This window comes from Typopeltis vanoorti, chromosome 7, assembly GCF_054136105.1.
Source record: "Typopeltis vanoorti isolate ZY-2024b chromosome 7, IOZ_Tvanoo_1.0, whole genome shotgun sequence".
In the NCBI taxonomy this organism is placed as follows: Eukaryota; Metazoa; Arthropoda; class Arachnida; order Uropygi; family Thelyphonidae; genus Typopeltis; species Typopeltis vanoorti.
This window is the reverse complement of record NC_143555.1, coordinates 146672297-146691622: the sequence shown is the minus strand read 5'-3', so window position 1 is coordinate 146691622 and position 19326 is coordinate 146672297. Positions and strand designations below refer to the sequence as shown.

The following is a 19326-nucleotide window of genomic DNA, read 5'->3' as shown; positions in this document are numbered from 1 at the left end:
TTCCTCCAATATTGCATCATATACATGCAGTATGGCCTCCTGCAGTGAGTCTTCTGATGCCATGGATGCCTGGGGGAAAAAAAAAATATATATATATATATATATATATAATATTAATTGCATGTCTAAAATGGTCATTTAGTTTTATGACAATGGAAGACAAAATCACTTCATCACATCAAATCCAGACATACACAATTTGTGATGTAGCTGTCTGGTACATTGGAAGACAAAGTAAGAAACTACTGTACAGGGGTATGCATAGCGTATGTGCAACACTAACACATGTTGATCAACAGTTTATATTAAATATACAAGTTTTGTGTACTTCACTAATGTGAATTTTATTTTACCTTTCTATCATTCTGCATTTTGCAATATATGCCTCTAATATTGTGGTCTAATTTTTTTCACACTTTAATTTATTAAAGTGTGAAAAGAAGTAACTATAAATTTATTATTCAAAATTTTTTTGCTTGATTATACTGTAAATTAAAAATGCCAAGAAATTATATTCTTGGTTTAATCTTTATCCAAGTGTAAGCAAACAAAGTTTGCATTTGATATAACTTATATAACTTCATGACTAGACTACTTGTATATAGAGGCTAATGACTTCACATCGGTTACTTTAGTTGCAAGGCCCATATTCTTACGAACTAGGGTAATTGATGTGAAGTCATTAGCCTCTATATACAAGTAATCTAGTCATGAAGTTACTTCAGGTGCAAACTTCGTTTGCTTCCACTTGGTTAAAAGATGAAACCAAGAATATAATTTTATAATTTTCTTTAATTTATAAATTTGTTATTATAATCTATTCCTGAAGGTCTTGTATGTAGCTGCAGTCATATTGTTGAAACTTTCAGAAGTGTTTCTTATTATATTTGCATATCAAAACTCGAGTATACTTATATATTATACACACACAATACTGCGTGGAAAGAAGTCAATGGACACCCCCATAGGCAAAGTGCATTGTACCATGTAATGAGTCACGTGTTTGTACCTAGTATAAATTCAATGAATATGATGCTCCCATGTTACGACAACTGCATTTGGGTGAAATGGCTGTGAGAAGGGAACTGATGGAATGTGAAAGAGGTTTTGTGATAGGATGCCATGTTGCAGGTCTGTCTGTTCGTCAAATTGTTGACAAATTGGGCCATCAGAGTTCAACAGTTAGTGAAACCATACTGAGATGGAAGTGCAGGGAGTCAACTGCAAGTACTACCCACAGTCAACTACACATCACACTCACTGAACATGACCATATTGTGCTACGAAGGATATGTAAAACTGCCATTCATCAACTGACACACTGAACGCAGCATTCCAGGCATCAACGGAAACATGAATCTGCACAAAAAACATTCAGATCTAAGGCTCACAACATGGGAGGATTGCAATATACAAGCCCACTTTACCTAAACCAGCATGGAGCATCATCTTCAGTCGGTGCAAAGAGCATGTACATTGAGATGCGGAAACTTAGAAAGCTGTGTTATGGAGCTATGAATCACACTGCACCCTCTACTGAGCAGATGAACTGGTATGGCAAATGCCTGGTGAGTGTCTTTTACCATAGTGCATAATCCAAAATATGAAATTCAGAGTTGGAAGTTCGAGGGTAGGGTCCTGTTTTTTCCAGTTTGGCATCTGACCTCTGTTTGTGGTGCCATGAACATTGAACTCCTAGATATATCTGAACATTCTGGACAATGCAATGCTTCCTACTTTGTGGCATTTATACAGAGCTGACTATTGTCTCTTTCAGCAAGACAATACATTGTATCATAAGGTTGATGCTGTCACTGCACTTCATGGTTTGTGGGCATGAATATAATCACTTGACTGGTCTCCACAGAGCCCTGATCTCAGCCTATTGAACATCTTTGGGATGAACTGAAGCATCAGATGAGGTCAAGGGATGTCTGCTCCACAACAGTCAAGGACTTCATTACATGCCTACAGGAAGAATGGTCCAAAATTCTCAATGATCACTATTGTGTGCTTGGAATATATGTCCCATAGGATTGACTCAGTCGTCACAGTGAAATGAGTTCCTACATCTTATTAAGGTGGGTGCCATTATTGTGTGTGTTGACTTCTTTCCAAGTTGTGTGTGCGTGCATGTGTGTGTGTGTTTATATCTATCTATCTATCTATCTATATATATATATATATATATATATATATACTATTTTTAACAGCTCGAAGAATGGTTAAAGCACTGTTTCGAATATAGCAAGATACATAACTTTCCGCATGACTGCATATGTGTGAACAGTTTTAATCCTGAAAATTTGCTGACTTTTCTTTTTAAGAATCATGCTGCACAAAAGTCATTTTTGGTAAATATTTTCATTTTGTATAGTATGATACACAGTATTTATATAATATATATATATATATAATATTTATGTAGTATATATAATATAGTGTTTATTATAGTATGAAGTATAATACAGTATTTCTTCTTCTTTTTCCTAACATGGAAATTTAGGCCATGTGGCCTGTTCTGTTCTCATGCCATCTCTTTCTTGGTCTTCCGATTCCGAATAGTCTGCTGTTGTCCATTCAATTTAAATGTTCTAGCCATTTTTGTTTATACTGTCTTATGTAGTAATTAATTGGTTTTATTTTCAGGGATTGTAAGATTTCTTCATTTGTTTTGTGGTCCCACTTGGTATATCCAGCTGTTTTTCTGAGGAACTTCATTTCTGCTGTTTGAATTCGTTTTTCATCTTTCGTTTTCATGGTAATACAGTATTTTATTTACTATAATATTTATTATTGCATGAACAAAGGTTGAGTTAATGTTTTTGCAGAGGTTTGTGAAGAGGAGGGAGATGTAAGTTGGCAAGGGATTATTATTATATTAATGTGGATAAGGTTTGGTGGAGAAAAGAAGAACAGAAGTGATAGGTTTTCAGGGAGCAGAACGGGTAGGTTTTTTGTGCATAGAAAGTAATGGGTGAGTGGAATGCATTGCCTAAGAGTGTGGTGAGCACAGAGACACTGAATGTGTTTAAAGCATAGTATCGTGTGTGTGTGAGAGAGACAGTTGGACTTTTTACAATGAATCTTTTGACTCGTTGTGAGTGGTCCCACTACAACTCATATAACAGAAAATTTAAAGAATCAGTCAAGAATGACTTACACCTCTATTCATTGCACTAGGAACTAAGGCTTGATTTAAGTTATATTAACAGTGCTCAACAAGTGCTTCAACTTAAAAAAGTGCTATGAAAATATTATTTTCATAGCCTGACAAAACTAACAAACCCAACTGATAGAACAATAATGAGCATGATTGTGAAATGAAAGAGAGTGCAATATTCATAATGAAAGAGAATAAGTATGAGTGAAAAGAATGCAAAGCCACATAGCTTTGATAAATCATTTATAGATGGTATCTAGCATCACTGATGTTATGAAGGAATATTATTATTATTTATATGGGTACTTCATGGAGTCAAAAGACTCATTGCAGGAGGCCCACTCTATTATCCATTAACACAATACCTATCATACATCTCCTTAAACCTATTCAATGTTGGGGTGCTCACAACCACCTCTGACAATCCATTTCACTCATTTACTACTCTCCATGAAAAGAACATAGTCTGCACACCCTTACTAACTACACTCTTAGATACAATAAAATTAGTTTAATCCTTTATCCAAGTGTGAGCAAACAAAGTTTGCGCCTGAAGTATCTTCAGGACTAGGGTAAGGTGATACAACAACCCAGGGCAACTCGTTGCAAAGGTGGAGAAAGATACCAACACTCCTATCTCAGTGTCTCCTATAATGCAAAACACATCTCCATGCGGATATGTCTAATGTTATGCATTAAGGGAAGGGCAACTACCCAGACTAGTTTCGACCTTTATTGAGGTCTCTTCAGTGGGAGCCAGGCCCTAGTGGAGATACCAGGCAGAAAGCATTAGCAGATCATCTCTACCTATAGGAGTTGCCATATGGTGTGCCACCCTTTTTTAATAAATTACTCTGGATTTAGAGAAAGATGTTGAAAGTTTATTTTTCACTTGGTTAGAGTACAATAAAATTAGTTTAATCCTTTATCCAAGTGTGAGCAAACAAAGTTTGCGCCTGAAGTATCTTCAGGACTAGGGTAAGGTGATTTCAACTTCTACACTCTTAGATACTTTTCTTTTAGTGTTACACAGTGATCAGCATTCATTGTAGTAAAATTATGGAAACTACAACCATGTTAGGAATAATAATCTTGATCTACATTTTGACCTTCATATTAAAGTTACTATTTGGAGTATACACACATATATATATATATATATATATATATATATATATATATATATATATATATATATATATATATATATATATATATATATACACAAAGACAAGTTACATTACATTTTTAACAGCAAGCCAAAGTGACAATGATTGGATCAATTGATCAATCACTAGAGGTCAGGCCAACAGAATAATGAATGACAAATCATTGTCACTTTGACTTACAGTTAAAAATGTAATGTAGCTTGTCTTTGTGTTTATATATATATATATATATATATATATATATGCATATGCTCCAGATGATAACTTAATATGAAGGTCGAAATGTCAGGAAATTAAAATGATCATTCCTAACACGGTTGTAGTCTCCATACTTTTACTAAAACGAATGCATACTCTTAGACAACTTGCAAATGTGACCCATTGTTTTCCCCTACTCCCATATATTGAAAGATTTCTTTGTGTTAATCTTATAGAATCCCTTTATTAACTTATAAGTTTCTATCGTATCTCCTCTCCCCTACCTGTAAGCTAAACTCTGCAACCCACACGCTATCCTCATAGGGAACATTCTACAGGCATGTCACTCATCTCTGAATGTTCTCCACCACCTCCCAATCCCCAAAAATGCAGGTGACCAAATCTGTTCACAGCAGTCATGTGGTTGAATCATAGCCTTATCAAGAGGGATAATAACCTTCCTATCTCTACTTGTCAGTGTGTTATTCAGCATCTAAGTAATCCACAGAGTTATTTTGTAAACTCTTGCAATATGCCCTCTGAATTTCAAATCTCTGTCCACTACCACCCTGAGATCCCTAGCCTCATCAATTTTCTGCAAACTAGTGCCATCAGTATGATAAGAAGTGTGTAATCTTTCATCCTGAAGTATATTACCTTACAGTTTACAACATTGAATTGATAAAGATGTTGGAAGTTTTTATTCTTCCCACTTGGTTAGACTATAATAAATTTAGTTTAATCCTTTATCCAAGTGTAAGCAAACAAAATTTGCACCTGAAGTATCTTCAGGACTGAGGCAACTCGTGGTAAAGGTGGACCGAGCTTTCATCACTCCTTGTCTTAGTATCTCCCATAATGCAAAGCACATCTCCTTGCGGACATGTATAATGCTATGCATTAAGGGAAGGGCCACTACCCAGACCAGTTTCGACCTTTATTGAGGTCTCGTCAGTGGGGGCCAGACCCAGAGGTGGTGATACCAAGGTGGAAGCAATGGAGAAGTCATATTTATCTATACGAGTTGCCAAAAGGTATCTCACCTTATTATTAAATTACTCTGGATTTAGAGAAAGATATTGGATGTTTTTTTTTTTTTCCCCATGCTGTATTCTGTCAAATGCCTTTGCAAAGTCGAGCAGTATCATGATGTAGACATTTCTTTTCTTCAGTTCTGCTGTCACCTTATTATTAAAAAAAAACAAAAAAACTTCCAACATCTTTCTCTAAATCCAGAGTAATTTAAAAATAAGGTCTTCTTCTTCTTCTTCCTAACATGGAATTTAGGCCAAGTGGCCTGTTCTGGTCTCATGCCATCTCTTTCTTGGTCTTCCGATTCTTCTTTTTCCACTTATTTTGTATCTGTATAATATTTATGTTGTCCATTCGATTTAAATGTTCTAGCCATTTTTGTTTATACTGTCTTATGTAGTAATTAATTGGTTTTATTTTCAGGGATTGTAAGATTTCTTCATTTGTTTTGTTGTCCCACTTGGTATATCCAGCTATTTTTCTGAGGAACTTCATTTCTTCTGTTGGAATTCGTTTTTCATCTTTCCTTTTCATGGTCCATGTTTCGCTTTTGTATAGTAGAGTTGGTTTTGACAAGACATTATATAGTCTGATTCTAGTGTGTTTTTGTACTAGGGATGGCTTAAATATATTATTTATTATGCCATTTACTTTGACAAAGTTTGATATTTTAGTGTCTATGTCTTTTTCTTCTTCATATGAAAAACACATCCCAATTATCTGAAAGTGTTTACTTTCTAGTATTTTATTATCTATCACTATTTTACTTCTTATTGGGTTTTCTCTTTTGAATACCATTATTTTTTTTTCTTTAGATATTGTTATATTATATTGCTTTGAGATATCATTTAATGATTTTAATGATCTTTGTAAGTCATCTTCTAATGTAGCTAATACTATTTGATCATCTGCAAATAGTAGTGTATCTATCTTCATTTGCAGGGTCATTTGTATACCAAATGGGTTATACTGTTTCTAGATTGTTAATATTTCATTTATATATATATATATTGAAAAGCAGAGGTGAGAGGGTACATCCTTGTTGTACTCCTCTTGATATATCTTTCCATTCTGAGATGTGTTCTAATTTAACTGCTATTTTATTTCCTGTATATATTTCTTGAATAGATTGTAAAAGTTGGTTTGATATGTTTAAATCGGTTAATATTTTAAACAATTTAAAATTGTTGTCTACTAATTTTGTCAAAGGCTTTTTCATAATCAATAAAGGCCACGTGTGTTTCTTTTTGAAATTCTCTTCTCTTTTCTATTAATAATTTTAAAGTAAAAATTGGATCTATGCAGGATCAGGCTTTTCGGAAACCATTTTGTTCTTCTAGTAATTTGTCTTCCACAATGCTGCTTAGTTTCTCTTTTAATATTCCTGCATATATTTTATATCCTGTATTCAGCAGGCTAATTCCCCTATAATTACTGCAATTGTCTTTATTTCCTTTTTTATAGATTGGGATAACCAGTGCTTTTTTCCAAAAGTTAGGGGTTTTTCCAGACATCCAAACCATATTAAAAAATTTCAGAAGTCTTTCGTTAAATTTTTCACCTGCATATTTGTATAGTTCTATATTTATATTGTCTTCTCCTGGTGTTTTCCTATTTTTCATCTTCTTTGTTATATTTTGCAGTTCTAACATTGTGATATTTTCTATTAGGTCATTCTTTGTCTTATTAAATTTTATTTCATTGTTCTCATCTGTCCAGAGATTTTAGAAATAGGTCAACCATTTTTCTAAATCTATTGTTTGTATTTTTATATTTTCTTTTATTTCTTTATTCATGTATTTTATTATTTATAGGTTTTCGGTTGTGGCTTAAATAAATCCTTTTCTAGTTCTGTTACGAAATTGTTCCATCTTTCTCTATATTTTTTCCTTACTTCTCGTTTTGCAATTGCACTATTTCTTTTATACTCTATTTCTGCTTCTATTGTTTTGGAATTGAGCCATGTCTGGTAACTGTCCTTTTTGGTTTTTATTATATTTTCTATTTCTTTGTTCCAGTCTCATAGTCCTCTTTTTCTAACCCATTTGTGCTTTATTCCTAAGGTTTCTGTTGCTGCTTGTGTGAGAATTTGTTTCATATTTCATTTCAGGGATTAATTCAGATGATATTTTTGAGATCAGGACTGGTGGTGGGAGAACTAGGAGACACCCATGGAAGCTGGGCAAGAGCGTGGATAGCAGGGGTGTTAGAGCTGGGATCTTTACTTTTAGAGTGGTAAATGAGTGGAATAAGCTGCCAGAGTCTGTTGTGGGTGCTATGACAGTGAGCGAGTTCAAGGCAAGGTATGATAGATACTGTGAGAATGTTGAACAGCTGTGTGAACATGATGTTTAGGGCCTCCCTCGATGAGTCTAAGGACTCCTGGAGTAGCCCGTGGTAATAATAATAATAATAATAATATTTTCCCATTCATCTTCTATGTCACTTGATTCATGTGTGGTTTCTGTTTTTAAGTTTGTGCATTTTTGACATTGTTGTCTAACTTGAGGATCCTGTAATGAAGAAATTTTGTAGCTTGGCTGGTAAGAATTTTCAATTCTATGTGTTTTTAGCCACTTTGGTTTAAAACAAATTTTTGCTGATACCATATAACGATCAGAGTTTAATTCAAAGCCTTGATATGCTCTTATGTCTAAAATTAACTCCGCTAATTTAAAATTTGTGATAACATAGTCAATTACTAATTTGTATCCTCTGGCTGACCAAGTATATTTATGTATTTCCTTGTGTTTAAAACATTGAATTCATTATTCTCATATTATTATAAATGACAAAATCACACAATCTGTGACCATTTCGATTACATGTATCTTTGCTAAATTTACCTATGTTTGTTTTGTATTTTTTGTTTCCTATTCTTTCATTTAAATCTCCTACTAGCAGTAAATAGTCAGTTTTGTTTGTTTTATCTATGGCATTCTGTAATTCTTTATAAAATATATTACTGTTTTCTTCTTTTCCCTCTTCTGGTGCATATGCACCAATTATTGTTATGTGGCCTCTTAATGTCTTATGGCCTCTTAATGTGTTATATGGCTTCTTAATGTCTTATGGCCTCTTAATGTGTTATATGGCTTCTTAATGTCTTATGGCCTCTTAATGTCTTATAGATTGTAAAAGTTGGTTTGATATGTTTAAATCGGTTAATATTTTAAACAATTTAAAATGTCTAATTTCTATTAGTCTTTCATTCAAATAGTTGTAATATACAATATTGTTCTTTAGGGATTTATGTACCATAATCATTATACCTGCTTTTGCTCGTTCTTCTGTTTTTACCCCACTGTAAATTTGTATATAGTTGTTTGTTTCTTTTGTACCTTTTTTTTTTTTGTTTCTGTTACTATACTGTTGTGTCGGAAAAAGTGATGAGTCATCCCTTTTTCCCACCCAACACTAAGATACCTCAAAAGCAAGGGATAAGGACATGCTTGTGCCCCGGATGGAAAGTGTACCGTATAATGTCCTAAGAAAATGTAAACATCCAGATGTGTAAATTCCAAACATTGTTAAGATAGCCCATAAGTTTATTAAGATAGTAATTGTGAATGAATTAAAGTAGAAAGTCATGTAGTATTAACAAATAAATATGTATAAGCTAAGTACAAGTCTAAGGCATGTAAAGACAGTTCATAGCCACGGCGTCCAATCGGCTGCCGCCGTATACATGACGACACCGCCGAGTGAGGGAGCTGTTTCGGAGTATAAAAGTTTCGGCGGGAGTTCGAATCGCTCTCTTATCTCTGATCTCTGATCGCTTGTGTCTCGTTTCTGAGGTTCGTCGGAATCTAGTTTCCCGTAGGAGAGCTATGTAGAGCTTGCCACCACGTGTAGCAAGGTTCTCCCCCTTGCTATGCATGTTACATCGGTCAAAGCTGCAACTACAATGTGTTCAACACATAAGGAGAAAGAGCCGCTGATGAAATCTACGTCAGCGTACAGGTCTGTGCATGAGTGTTTTCGGTTCGTGTAGAACAAAGGAACAAAGCCCACTATCAGAGGAGGTACAGTGAACAGATCAGAATACCTAGTCAAAGCAAGAACGGTAAGCGAAGATTTCTTATATTAATGTAGGATTAAAGTATCCGTGGAATAAAGAAACAGAAGTTAAGAACACATGCTATTTACATGTTGTGCCATTAGGAACAGTCTGCAATTTGGACACTTTTGTCTACTGCTAAGAAGAAAACATATTAGGCTCCAGCCGAACAGGAGGCCGAGCTCCGAACTGTTTAAGTGATTTAAAAAAAGTAATGTCATATGATCAGAAAGTGATTAAATTTTAACAGATATTTTGGGGGGAGAGAATTAAGTAGAAATAAGTACTATTGTCCTAGAGAATTATATGTCAGATTTATTGAATTGTCTAGTGTTTATATGTAATGTTTCATGTATGATATTATCAGGTAACTTAATTGTAAGAGTCTGAGGATAGATATATGTTTAGAAGTGAGGAATTTATGTCTAGCAAGAGATCATAGTGCAGAAGTTTAAATGTGTTTAATTAAGTAAGGGGAATCCAGACTCTTTTAAGGTTAAGAATTTAAATAACATGTATACTTGTCTTTGTGAAATAATAAATGTGTTTCTTTTTACATAATCAATTGAGTTTGTCATATCTTCTGCGGATTTGAATTACCGTTTGGAAAATTTCGTACCTTGCATTTAAAGGGGAAACCAATAGTGATATGAGAATTGGGACCACGACTGCATATATCTTGATCCCTACAATTTTCTTTAAGTATTTTAGATAGTGCATCAGAATTTAGTTGCTGGCTGTCGCAGTCTTAAATCTATACAAATTTGTCAGCAACCAAAGTCTGAGAAAAAGAGAAACAAAAACTTTAATGTGAACTGAAAGCTAGAGTTAAGTAAAGATATGGCAATTAAAGATATTAACAGTAAATTAAGAAAGAAAAAACAAGGATATAACAATACATATCTTTATGTTAGCTTGGTTTAGTTGTTTATCAAGTTCTTCTTCTTCTTTGTGTGCAATGCTTCTCACATTCCATGTTACAATCTTCATTATGTGTTCCTTTTTCCAATTTTGTTTACCGTTTCCTGGGTTGTGGTCTTTTCTCTGACAGTCCATCTGGCTTTTCTTTGCATGAAAAACTTGAAAGTATTTTGAATTTCCCCAGGGCAGGTTACTAACCTGTCGCTGGGTAAGTCCAGTGGTAGGGCTGCTACCTAACGCCTCTGGACAGGCAGATTAATAATAAGGTGAGATACCTTTTTGGCAACTTGTATAGGTAAATATGACTTCTCCATTGCTTCCATCTTGGTATTGCCATCTCTGGGTCTGGCTCCCACTGACGAGACCTCAATAAAGGTAGAAACCGGTCTGGGTAGTGGCCCTTCCCTTAATGCATAGCATTATACATGTTTGTAAGGCGATGTGCTTTGCATTATGAGAGATATGGGAGATACTTAGACAAGGAGTGATGAGAGCTTGGTCCACCTTTACCACGAGTTGCCTCAGTCCTGAAGATACTTCAGTGCAAACTTTATTTGCTTACACTTGGATAAAGGATTAAACTAAAATTATTATTGAATTGATAACCTTTGTTCTTTGCCACGCTGCTAATTTATTTAAATCATCCTGCAAGATATCTACATCATTTTTATCAACTATTGTTCTCTGTAATTTTGCATCATCAGCAAACACCTGAATATCCCCCTTCAAATCTTCTGCTATATCATTAATGTACAAATTAATGAGTACTGGTCTTAATACAAAGCTCTGAGGCACTCTGCTAGTCACCCTCATTTACTTTGATTTCACTCCACCATACATCACCATCTGATATTTGTCCATCAGCCATCTCTATCCATGCCACAAACCTCGTATCCATTCCCATTTGTTACAAGTTGTGTAATAGTTTTCCCTTGCTGTATTCTGTGAAATGCCTTTGCAAAGTCGACTAGTATCATGGTGTAACCATTTCCTTTCTTCAATTCTGCTGTCGCCTTATTATAAAATTTGAATAAATTACTGAGCCAGGATCTACTTTTTACAAAGATGTGATGATGATGATGAACAGCCTATTTTTCTACCCACTACAGGGTGAAGGCCTCTCCCATTGAGGGAGGTTTGGGTCTACTATTCCCATTATGACCCAGTCCATATTGGGAGAGTGTATCTATACTTGGGCGAATGAATGTATGGAGGTGGAAGACAATCACAAACATCCAAGCCTACACGAAATTCGAACTCACAGCCTCTTGGCTGGAGAGCAGATATGCTAACCACTTGGCCAACCAGGCCGGCATTTAACAAAGATGCTTCCGAATAAAAGAGCATCACATTCCTATCCACCCATTCCTGAATTTTACTTTTAACCAACTTTTCCGATACTTTACCCACCACTCCAGAGATACTAATCAGTCTGTAATTCTGTCTTGGAGCCAAGTTTATGTAATGTACATTAATAGATATTTGATAGATATCTGATAGATATTTGCATGGCTCTTCTCATCACTTCCCTCCTCAGAAATTGGGCATCATCTCCACCCTTGCCCATCGAGCAAGATTTCCCACTTCCACAGAAGAGGACCTTTCTTACTCTCTTTTTACTCCTTAGAACCTTGCCATAGCTGAGACTTAGATTAAAGAGCTTTGTTAGAGGCACTGGCAGTTCACTTGAACATTCTCATAGCACATGAGCAGACATACTGTCCAGGCCCAGTGCTGTATTCCCATTGATATTTTTCAATCTACTGAGCACCTCCTGTTCATCTACCTCAATGTTTACATTAATCTCTATCACCTCACTTTTCAGTTCTGCAAAGTCATCACCCTTGCAAAGTGATTACTTAGTAACTAAACTATTTCTTCTGCTTTTGTCACTTTCCTACCATCAGCACTGAGTAAAGTTATCTTTCCATAATCATTCTTTCTCTTACTTTGTATGTAGTGAAAAAAACTCAGAAAAATGACAGAAAAAGGAGCTTTGGATGTTGCCTTGGAACAAAAAGGCAGATTGCAGGAGAGAAATTTGATGGAATGGAATTGTAGATAGGAGGCTACAGGCATTTGGTGTCTCATGTAGAGATGACTGAATGCTGTGAAACTTACAAAATCTGTTGTCAGAATAAGAGTACAAACCATCACATTGGTGAGCGTTATATTTCATGGATCGACATGGCATAGTCTCAGTTCATTCATGAACAGCAGTTGATTGCAGCATCTTCCAAATAAACTCCTGAAGTTTGAACAGTTTATCATCCATTTAAGAAAGAAACACAACTACAGTCTTTTGTTTGATCTGCCCTACGAGTGACTGTTGACATGATAGGCATTAAAAGTTTGTCCATTGGTACTGCTGAACATGAGAAGTTTTACTTCACTGTTATGCTAGCATGCCCAAAAGATAGTGGAAAGCTGTTACCTTTCATGATATTCAAGAGAGAGAGAGAGAGAGAGAGACTCTTCCAAAGAGACTGAACTTTCTATCAAGTGTATACCACTGTATACCAGTGACTGTTGACATGATAGGCATTAAAAGTTTGTCCATTGGTACTGCTGAACATGAGAAGTTTTACTTCACTGTTATGCTAGCATGCCCAGAAGATAGTGGAAAGCTGTTACCTTTCATGATATTCAAGAGAGAGAGAGAGAGAGAGAGAGAGATTCTTCCAAAGAGACTGAACTTTCCATCAAGTGTATACCACTGCATTCATGGGTAAGAATGGATAGGTGGATGAATTGCTAACTATACACTGGTTGAAAAATGTTTGGTCAAACATCTGAGAGTATATTGCAACACTTTTTTTTAATGCAGATGCCCATCTCATTTTGATGCCATAGGATGCTTTCCATCAAAGCAGAAATGCAAACAATGAAATCTGATTTTGTTATCATTCCACACAGCATGACTTCTACTATAGTACTAGACAAGCTGATGAAAGATGCTATTCACAGCAAATTAAATTTGTGGTTAATATATTATAAACATGCATTCACAGTTGGTTAAAGTATGCATCAACCTGCACTCACTGATGTTGTTGGGTGGGTGCTTTCAGCATGGAATGACCTGGATCCAGTTATCATTGATGTTGCTTTTGAAAGTGCTACATTTCCAAATGCAAGTGATGATGTTCTGTTGAAGGACAGACAGTTAACAACCTAAAGAAGATGATGATGAAGTGTATTATGATGGCAACAATAATGAAATTGACACAACAGCAGAACTTCTTTCTAATCACAGTGACAATGAGAAGGGTTTGCTAGCAACAGCAAGGACTTATGCCAATGATGATTAAAACATTTTTATGCTTATTATCTGACAACATTTTGCCATTATATTCATTGCCATTATAAAGATCTAATTTACTGAAAAGAATACTTGTTTCTGGAACTCTTCATTGAACTGTAACATTGAGTGCATATTATAGTGTGAAACTTATAAATTGCTGGCCTGGTTGGCTGAGTGTTAGCATACCTGCTCTCCAACCAACGGCTGCAGGTTCAAATCTTGCCATGGGCATGGATGTTTGTGATTGTTTTTAGGTGGGAGATTAATCTCATTGTCCAGTGTGAGACCACTTCCCTGCTTAATGGAGGCCTGAAATGGCTTGAAAAAGTTCAATGTTTGGTCTCTAGAGCAGGGTTTCTGGACTGTGTAAAAAATAAATTAAAAATAGAAAAAAATATCCTTAGCCCACCCATAGTGAAAAATGTACTGTAGATTTGGAAATAACCTTTTATAGGTGTGAACAACATAAGAAAATAAAGGGGAGAGTTTTCAATCCATGGCGGGTGTTTGCATATACGTTTTGGGATAAAAAAAAAACATTTTCTGGAAGTAAAAGCCTGCTACTTTCATGTGATCTATGACAGTTGAGGAAAAAACAAGGAACCCTGGATAAGCATGTAGTCAACAAACTTAAAGTCTTCTTCTTCTTCTTCTCTCTTCCATCATCTATATGGATGATGATGATGAGGCTGAATGAACTCTTTCCACTTCTGTGTGTCTCAGGAGAGTCTGAACAATTCTGTCCAGTTTGGTGTTGCTTGTTGTGATTTAGTTTTCAGGTCCTCTTTTATTTTGTCTATCTATCTAATTCTGGGCTGTCCTTTGGATCTTTTACCTTCCATCGTTGTATTCAGGGCTTTAGATGGTAGTCTTTCTGTCCCCATTCTAGTCACATGGCCGAACCATCGCAGTCTTCTTTCTTGGATTTTGTCTATTATTGTTATTTCTTGTTTTAGTTGTTTCCTTATGTCTTCATTTCTTTGTTGATCCAGCAGAGTCTAGGATTTATTATTATTATTACATAACAGCTTCAGGGAGGGCAGCTACTCTACAGCTCTCTGACCCCACCAATCTACCAACCGCAACTACCTTCATCATCTACACCAACGTCATCTACTGCTGACCACCACTAGTATTTTCACAGACAATCACAAATATCCATGGCAGGATTCAAACCTACAGCCTTTTGGCTGAAGAGTGATTTAGGATTTCTACCTATTGGTTAAAGTTGAGTGCTTCTCTGACAAATGTGTTCAAAGTGGCTTCATTAAGTTAGACGCTTTTCCCTCAGTGAGTCCTTGGATTCCTTTCAAGTGTCCATATAATAATAATAATGTATTATGGTTTCACATGTAGGCAGTGCAGTAAACATCTGTGCACCAAGGAAAATAATGGCATTCTTAAGCAAGTGCAGTTTTTTGGGAAAATGGATTTTTTATTAGTATTAGAAAATGTTCATATGCCATGCTTTTTTTTTTTTTTTTTTTTTTTTTTTTTTTTTTTTTTTTTTTGTAAATCATAGTCTTTTAATATAATCATTGATATTGTGCTCTTTTATTTTCTAGACATGCCTCGGAACTGGATCATCAGAAATTCTTTCCAAAACATTGTCACTGTTCAGATCAATTACACTCAGTGAGGTATGTAAAGAGGAACAGAGAAACTTTAACAATACACACTCAGTGGTGCTCTATTTGATGTATATATATAAAAATACTATCTCTGGAAGTTGTTATAAGACTGTGCAAACAAGGGTGTGAAAAGTCATTTTTTTACCTGAAGAGTGGTGGATGAGTGAAATTCATTTCCGGTTTCAATTCTTGTTTTTAAGAAAACTTGTGCCATAATTCTCTTCAATATATACATGACAACACAAGGTAAAAGTATTATTTATTATAAATACTGCCACATCTTTCAGTCTGAAATTAATAACTGCTTTTTAAGCCACTGACAATGGTCTTAATTTTCAGACTGAAATATATGGCAGTATATTTAATAAATAATACTTTTACCTTGTGTTCTAATGTATATATTGTATATTGCCAGAGGTATTGTGAATATGATGAGTGTGAATAAGGTAAGGTACAGCATGATGATGTTGCTGGTTGATTGGTACTTCCTCAGTGAATCTGACCCTGTGGAAGTCTGTTAATAATAATAATAGTAATAAAGCAGGGTGCTATTAGAAATTAATATTTATTAGTACACATTTTTGATTTGATGAAGTGTAATGCAAAGTATGAAATTAAATGAGAGAGGGAGGGGAGTGCAGTGTAGTGTTATCAGTAAACTGTGTATTGGATTTGCAATCAAACAGTGATAGGTGAAAGAACAGAACCTTGTGGAACACCTGCATTAGTTCATATTCAAGTTTCTAGAATAGTATTTCAAGCTGGCATTATCAGAGGAACTTTAACAGACTCAGTGGTGCTCTATGTGATGATTTCTATTATTAATTATGATGAGTAGATAGAGCAGAGTGCCAAAATCTATTCAAAAGCATACCATTGGTTCCATTACTGTTACCAAGGTTCTCCAGAATTTGTGATTTTCCAGACATGGTCTCTTCGATTTAAACTGGGATTTGTGAAATAATCTGACTTTCTTCCATCTGATGAAATCATCTTTCTCTAAGGCATGTAGTGAGAATCTGCCTTTTTGTCCTCTCTGAATATATTGTTTGTTTTTATTTTCCCCTGACCAAGGTAGTCTGTGCCTGTCTGTCCATCCAAAATCTCTAACAGAGAAAAAGCAGCCCTGAAAAGTTAAAAACTAAACCAAAACAGTAATGGTGAAAGCAGACAAGGGCAATGCTCCAGTGATCATGAATTCAGACGATTACAGTAATAAATTGAAAGAATTATTATCTAATACATCAACTTATTTGCCTATAGTAAAGAACCCTATAGTATCAATAAAAATAAAACTTTAAGACTGCTGGATAACATTACAAGTTGCCCAACTGAAACTATGTCCAAAATAAAAAAAATTCTATCTGCACATATCAAGACTATATGGGCTACCCAAGGTCCACAAGCCTGAAGTTCCATTTATTCCCCTTATTAATATGATAGCTAGGATCCTCTACATAGAATCCCAGCTCTCATTTTAATATTAATTTTATTTTAGTAATTTAATATTAATTAATTTTTATTTATATTTTAAATTAATAATTTATATTTCATTTCATTATAAAATTATATATTAGAAACTTTAATAATTAATAAAGGATGATGATTAATATAATTATTATTAACATTAATTATTATTATAGTTACAAATTTAATATAATTTTAATAATAATTATAATAAGTATAAATACTAATAATAGTAATTATTATTAATAATTAATAAATAACAATTAATAAAGGAAAGGATATATGTGTAATTATAAGGCTGGTGATTATGACAAACTTAGGATGTTGAAAGTTTATTCACTTGGTTAGAGTATAATAAAATTAGTTTAATCCTTTATCCAAGTGTGAGCAAACAAAGTTTGCACCTGAAAGTATCTTCAGGACTGGGGTAAGGTGGTACAACACCAGGGCAACTTGTTGCAAAGGTGGAGCAAGATACCAACACTCCTAACTCAGTATCTCCTATAATGCAAAACACATCTCCTTGCGGATATGTCTGATGTTATGCATTAAGGGAAGGGCCACTACCCAGACTAGTTTCGACCTTTATTGAGGTAGAATGGGAGTTTATATCTCATCATCATTGGCCTCTTTAGAGTCAAAAAGTTGTGCTGAGAGCCAGCTTTGATAGTAAGAGAGGAGTAGAAAAGATAGAGTACATAGTAGTAGGTAGTTAAAGAGGCCTCAGTCGATCTACTTGGCCTTACTCGAAAGTCAGTGCCAAGCAGATCTCTGACATTTCCTCCCTCCATCCGTTCTTTTCAGCTTTCCCCGGTCAGTCACCTCTTCAGGTGTCTGTCCAAGGAAAGTGGGGAAAAACAAATGCAGGAGGACACACATAAATTAAAAAACAAAAGAACTAACACACACAGAAACAGCAAAGGAGCTAGAACACGCATAAACAGAACAAAAAAAAAAAGTCGGTGAATTAACAGAAAAGTACTGCAAGAACGGGAGAAGAGTCTGGCCCGAGTGATGCAGCCCGCAAGGAGCTGCACCGCCTCGCTGTAAGCCTTCGCTGCTCGGGTTCTCAGGTCTGCCCCCTCCTATGTGGATTAAGCGTGAACAAACAGAACCAAGAAACTTAGAAGGGGCTTTTTTTTTTTTTTTTAGATCTTATTTGCCCTGCTATTTTTTATCGCTACCTCATAGTCTTTTAGCACGTTTTCCATCACTGTGAGTACGTGTACTGACTCTTCATCATTTAGTTTCCATATTCTCTTCAAGCTTTCATTCCGTTTCGCTCGGCAGTAAGTGACGTTCCCAAACTTGAGCCATATTCTAAGACTCTCTAGCTCACCTTCACATTGCAAAGCAACGTCTCCTTTTTCCTGTAGAGCTGAGTGGACTTTGTTTCTTATCTCGGGTTTATCCCTAACATAGAATAGGATTCGTTTTGTTACATTAGAATTTTCATATAGGGGTTCTTTTCCTTTTACCGGTTTTGTAATGGGGTGAGAAGAACTGGTGTTTGTATCTACTGGTAAAGTTCTTTTTTCAAACTCCTTCATTATCCATGGGTATCTCTTTTCCAAATCTACTCGTGTCAGCGACTTTAATGTGTCGCATAAGTGTTGCTTTTCTTCCTCTGTTAAGTCCAGGTGACCGTCCAGTTGATGGGGCTCGACCTTGGTTATATCTTTTACATAGAGTTCTCCCCATATGAGTTTATTGCTCTTCTTAAAGAACAAGAAAGTTGGCTCTCCTTTTGTGGTCATTATCTGAAATAGTTTTGCTGCCGTTTTAAGAGATTCCTTAAAGTTCTTCAAAATGACAGAGCCGTTTGAGGTATTGCTTTTAACAAAGTCTGTTCCTGCATTAGTTTCTGGATTGTTTCCTTGCTCTCTGTCTTCTTCTTCTGATGAGGTTTCTTCCTCATTTTCTGTGTTGTTTCGTGTTATTATTTCATTTCCTTCCTCATCCTCATCTGAACTTGAGGCTTCTATCTGGCTTTCAGTGTCCTGTTCATTTCATTTCATTTCTCCTTCTTCTTCCGGCGTGATGGGTCATTTTGCTGTACTGGTATTGATTTCCATTTCCTCCGTTTCTGTGCTGCTATTGTTGCCTTCTGATTCATTGGTGTAAGATTTCTTAGTGTTCTGTTTCTTTTTCTTCCTAATTCTCCCTTCTGCATTCCTCCCAGTTATTGCCTGATTTCTTAATGTAGTCGTTGCGATAGCTGGCGGTTGGAGGGCTGGAAAATCTTCTGGTTCAGTTGTTTGTGGTTCATTTAATGTTTGGCTGGTAGCTCGAGAGTCCTGTGTTGTGAGCTTAGGAATGGCTACTGCCACAGGTGTTATGGCGCCTCCTGCTCTTTCTGCAAGGGTCCTGTTAGGACAAACGTC

At 35.4% G+C, this 19326-nt stretch overlaps 1 protein-coding gene across 1 annotated transcript in view; it reads left to right on the top strand.

The window, feature by feature from the left end:
• Nucleotides 1-19326, top strand: part of LOC150105173 (meiosis inhibitor protein 1-like) — a 335005-nt gene that overhangs the window by 104667 nt on the left and 211012 nt on the right. Inside the window, exons 6-7 of the mRNA XM_090395130.1 lie at nt 2214-2354; nt 15410-15484. Of these exons, the coding sequence (XP_090251256.1) occupies nt 2214-2354; nt 15410-15484 (216 nt within the window). The remainder of the gene's footprint in view (nt 1-2213; nt 2355-15409; nt 15485-19326) is intronic.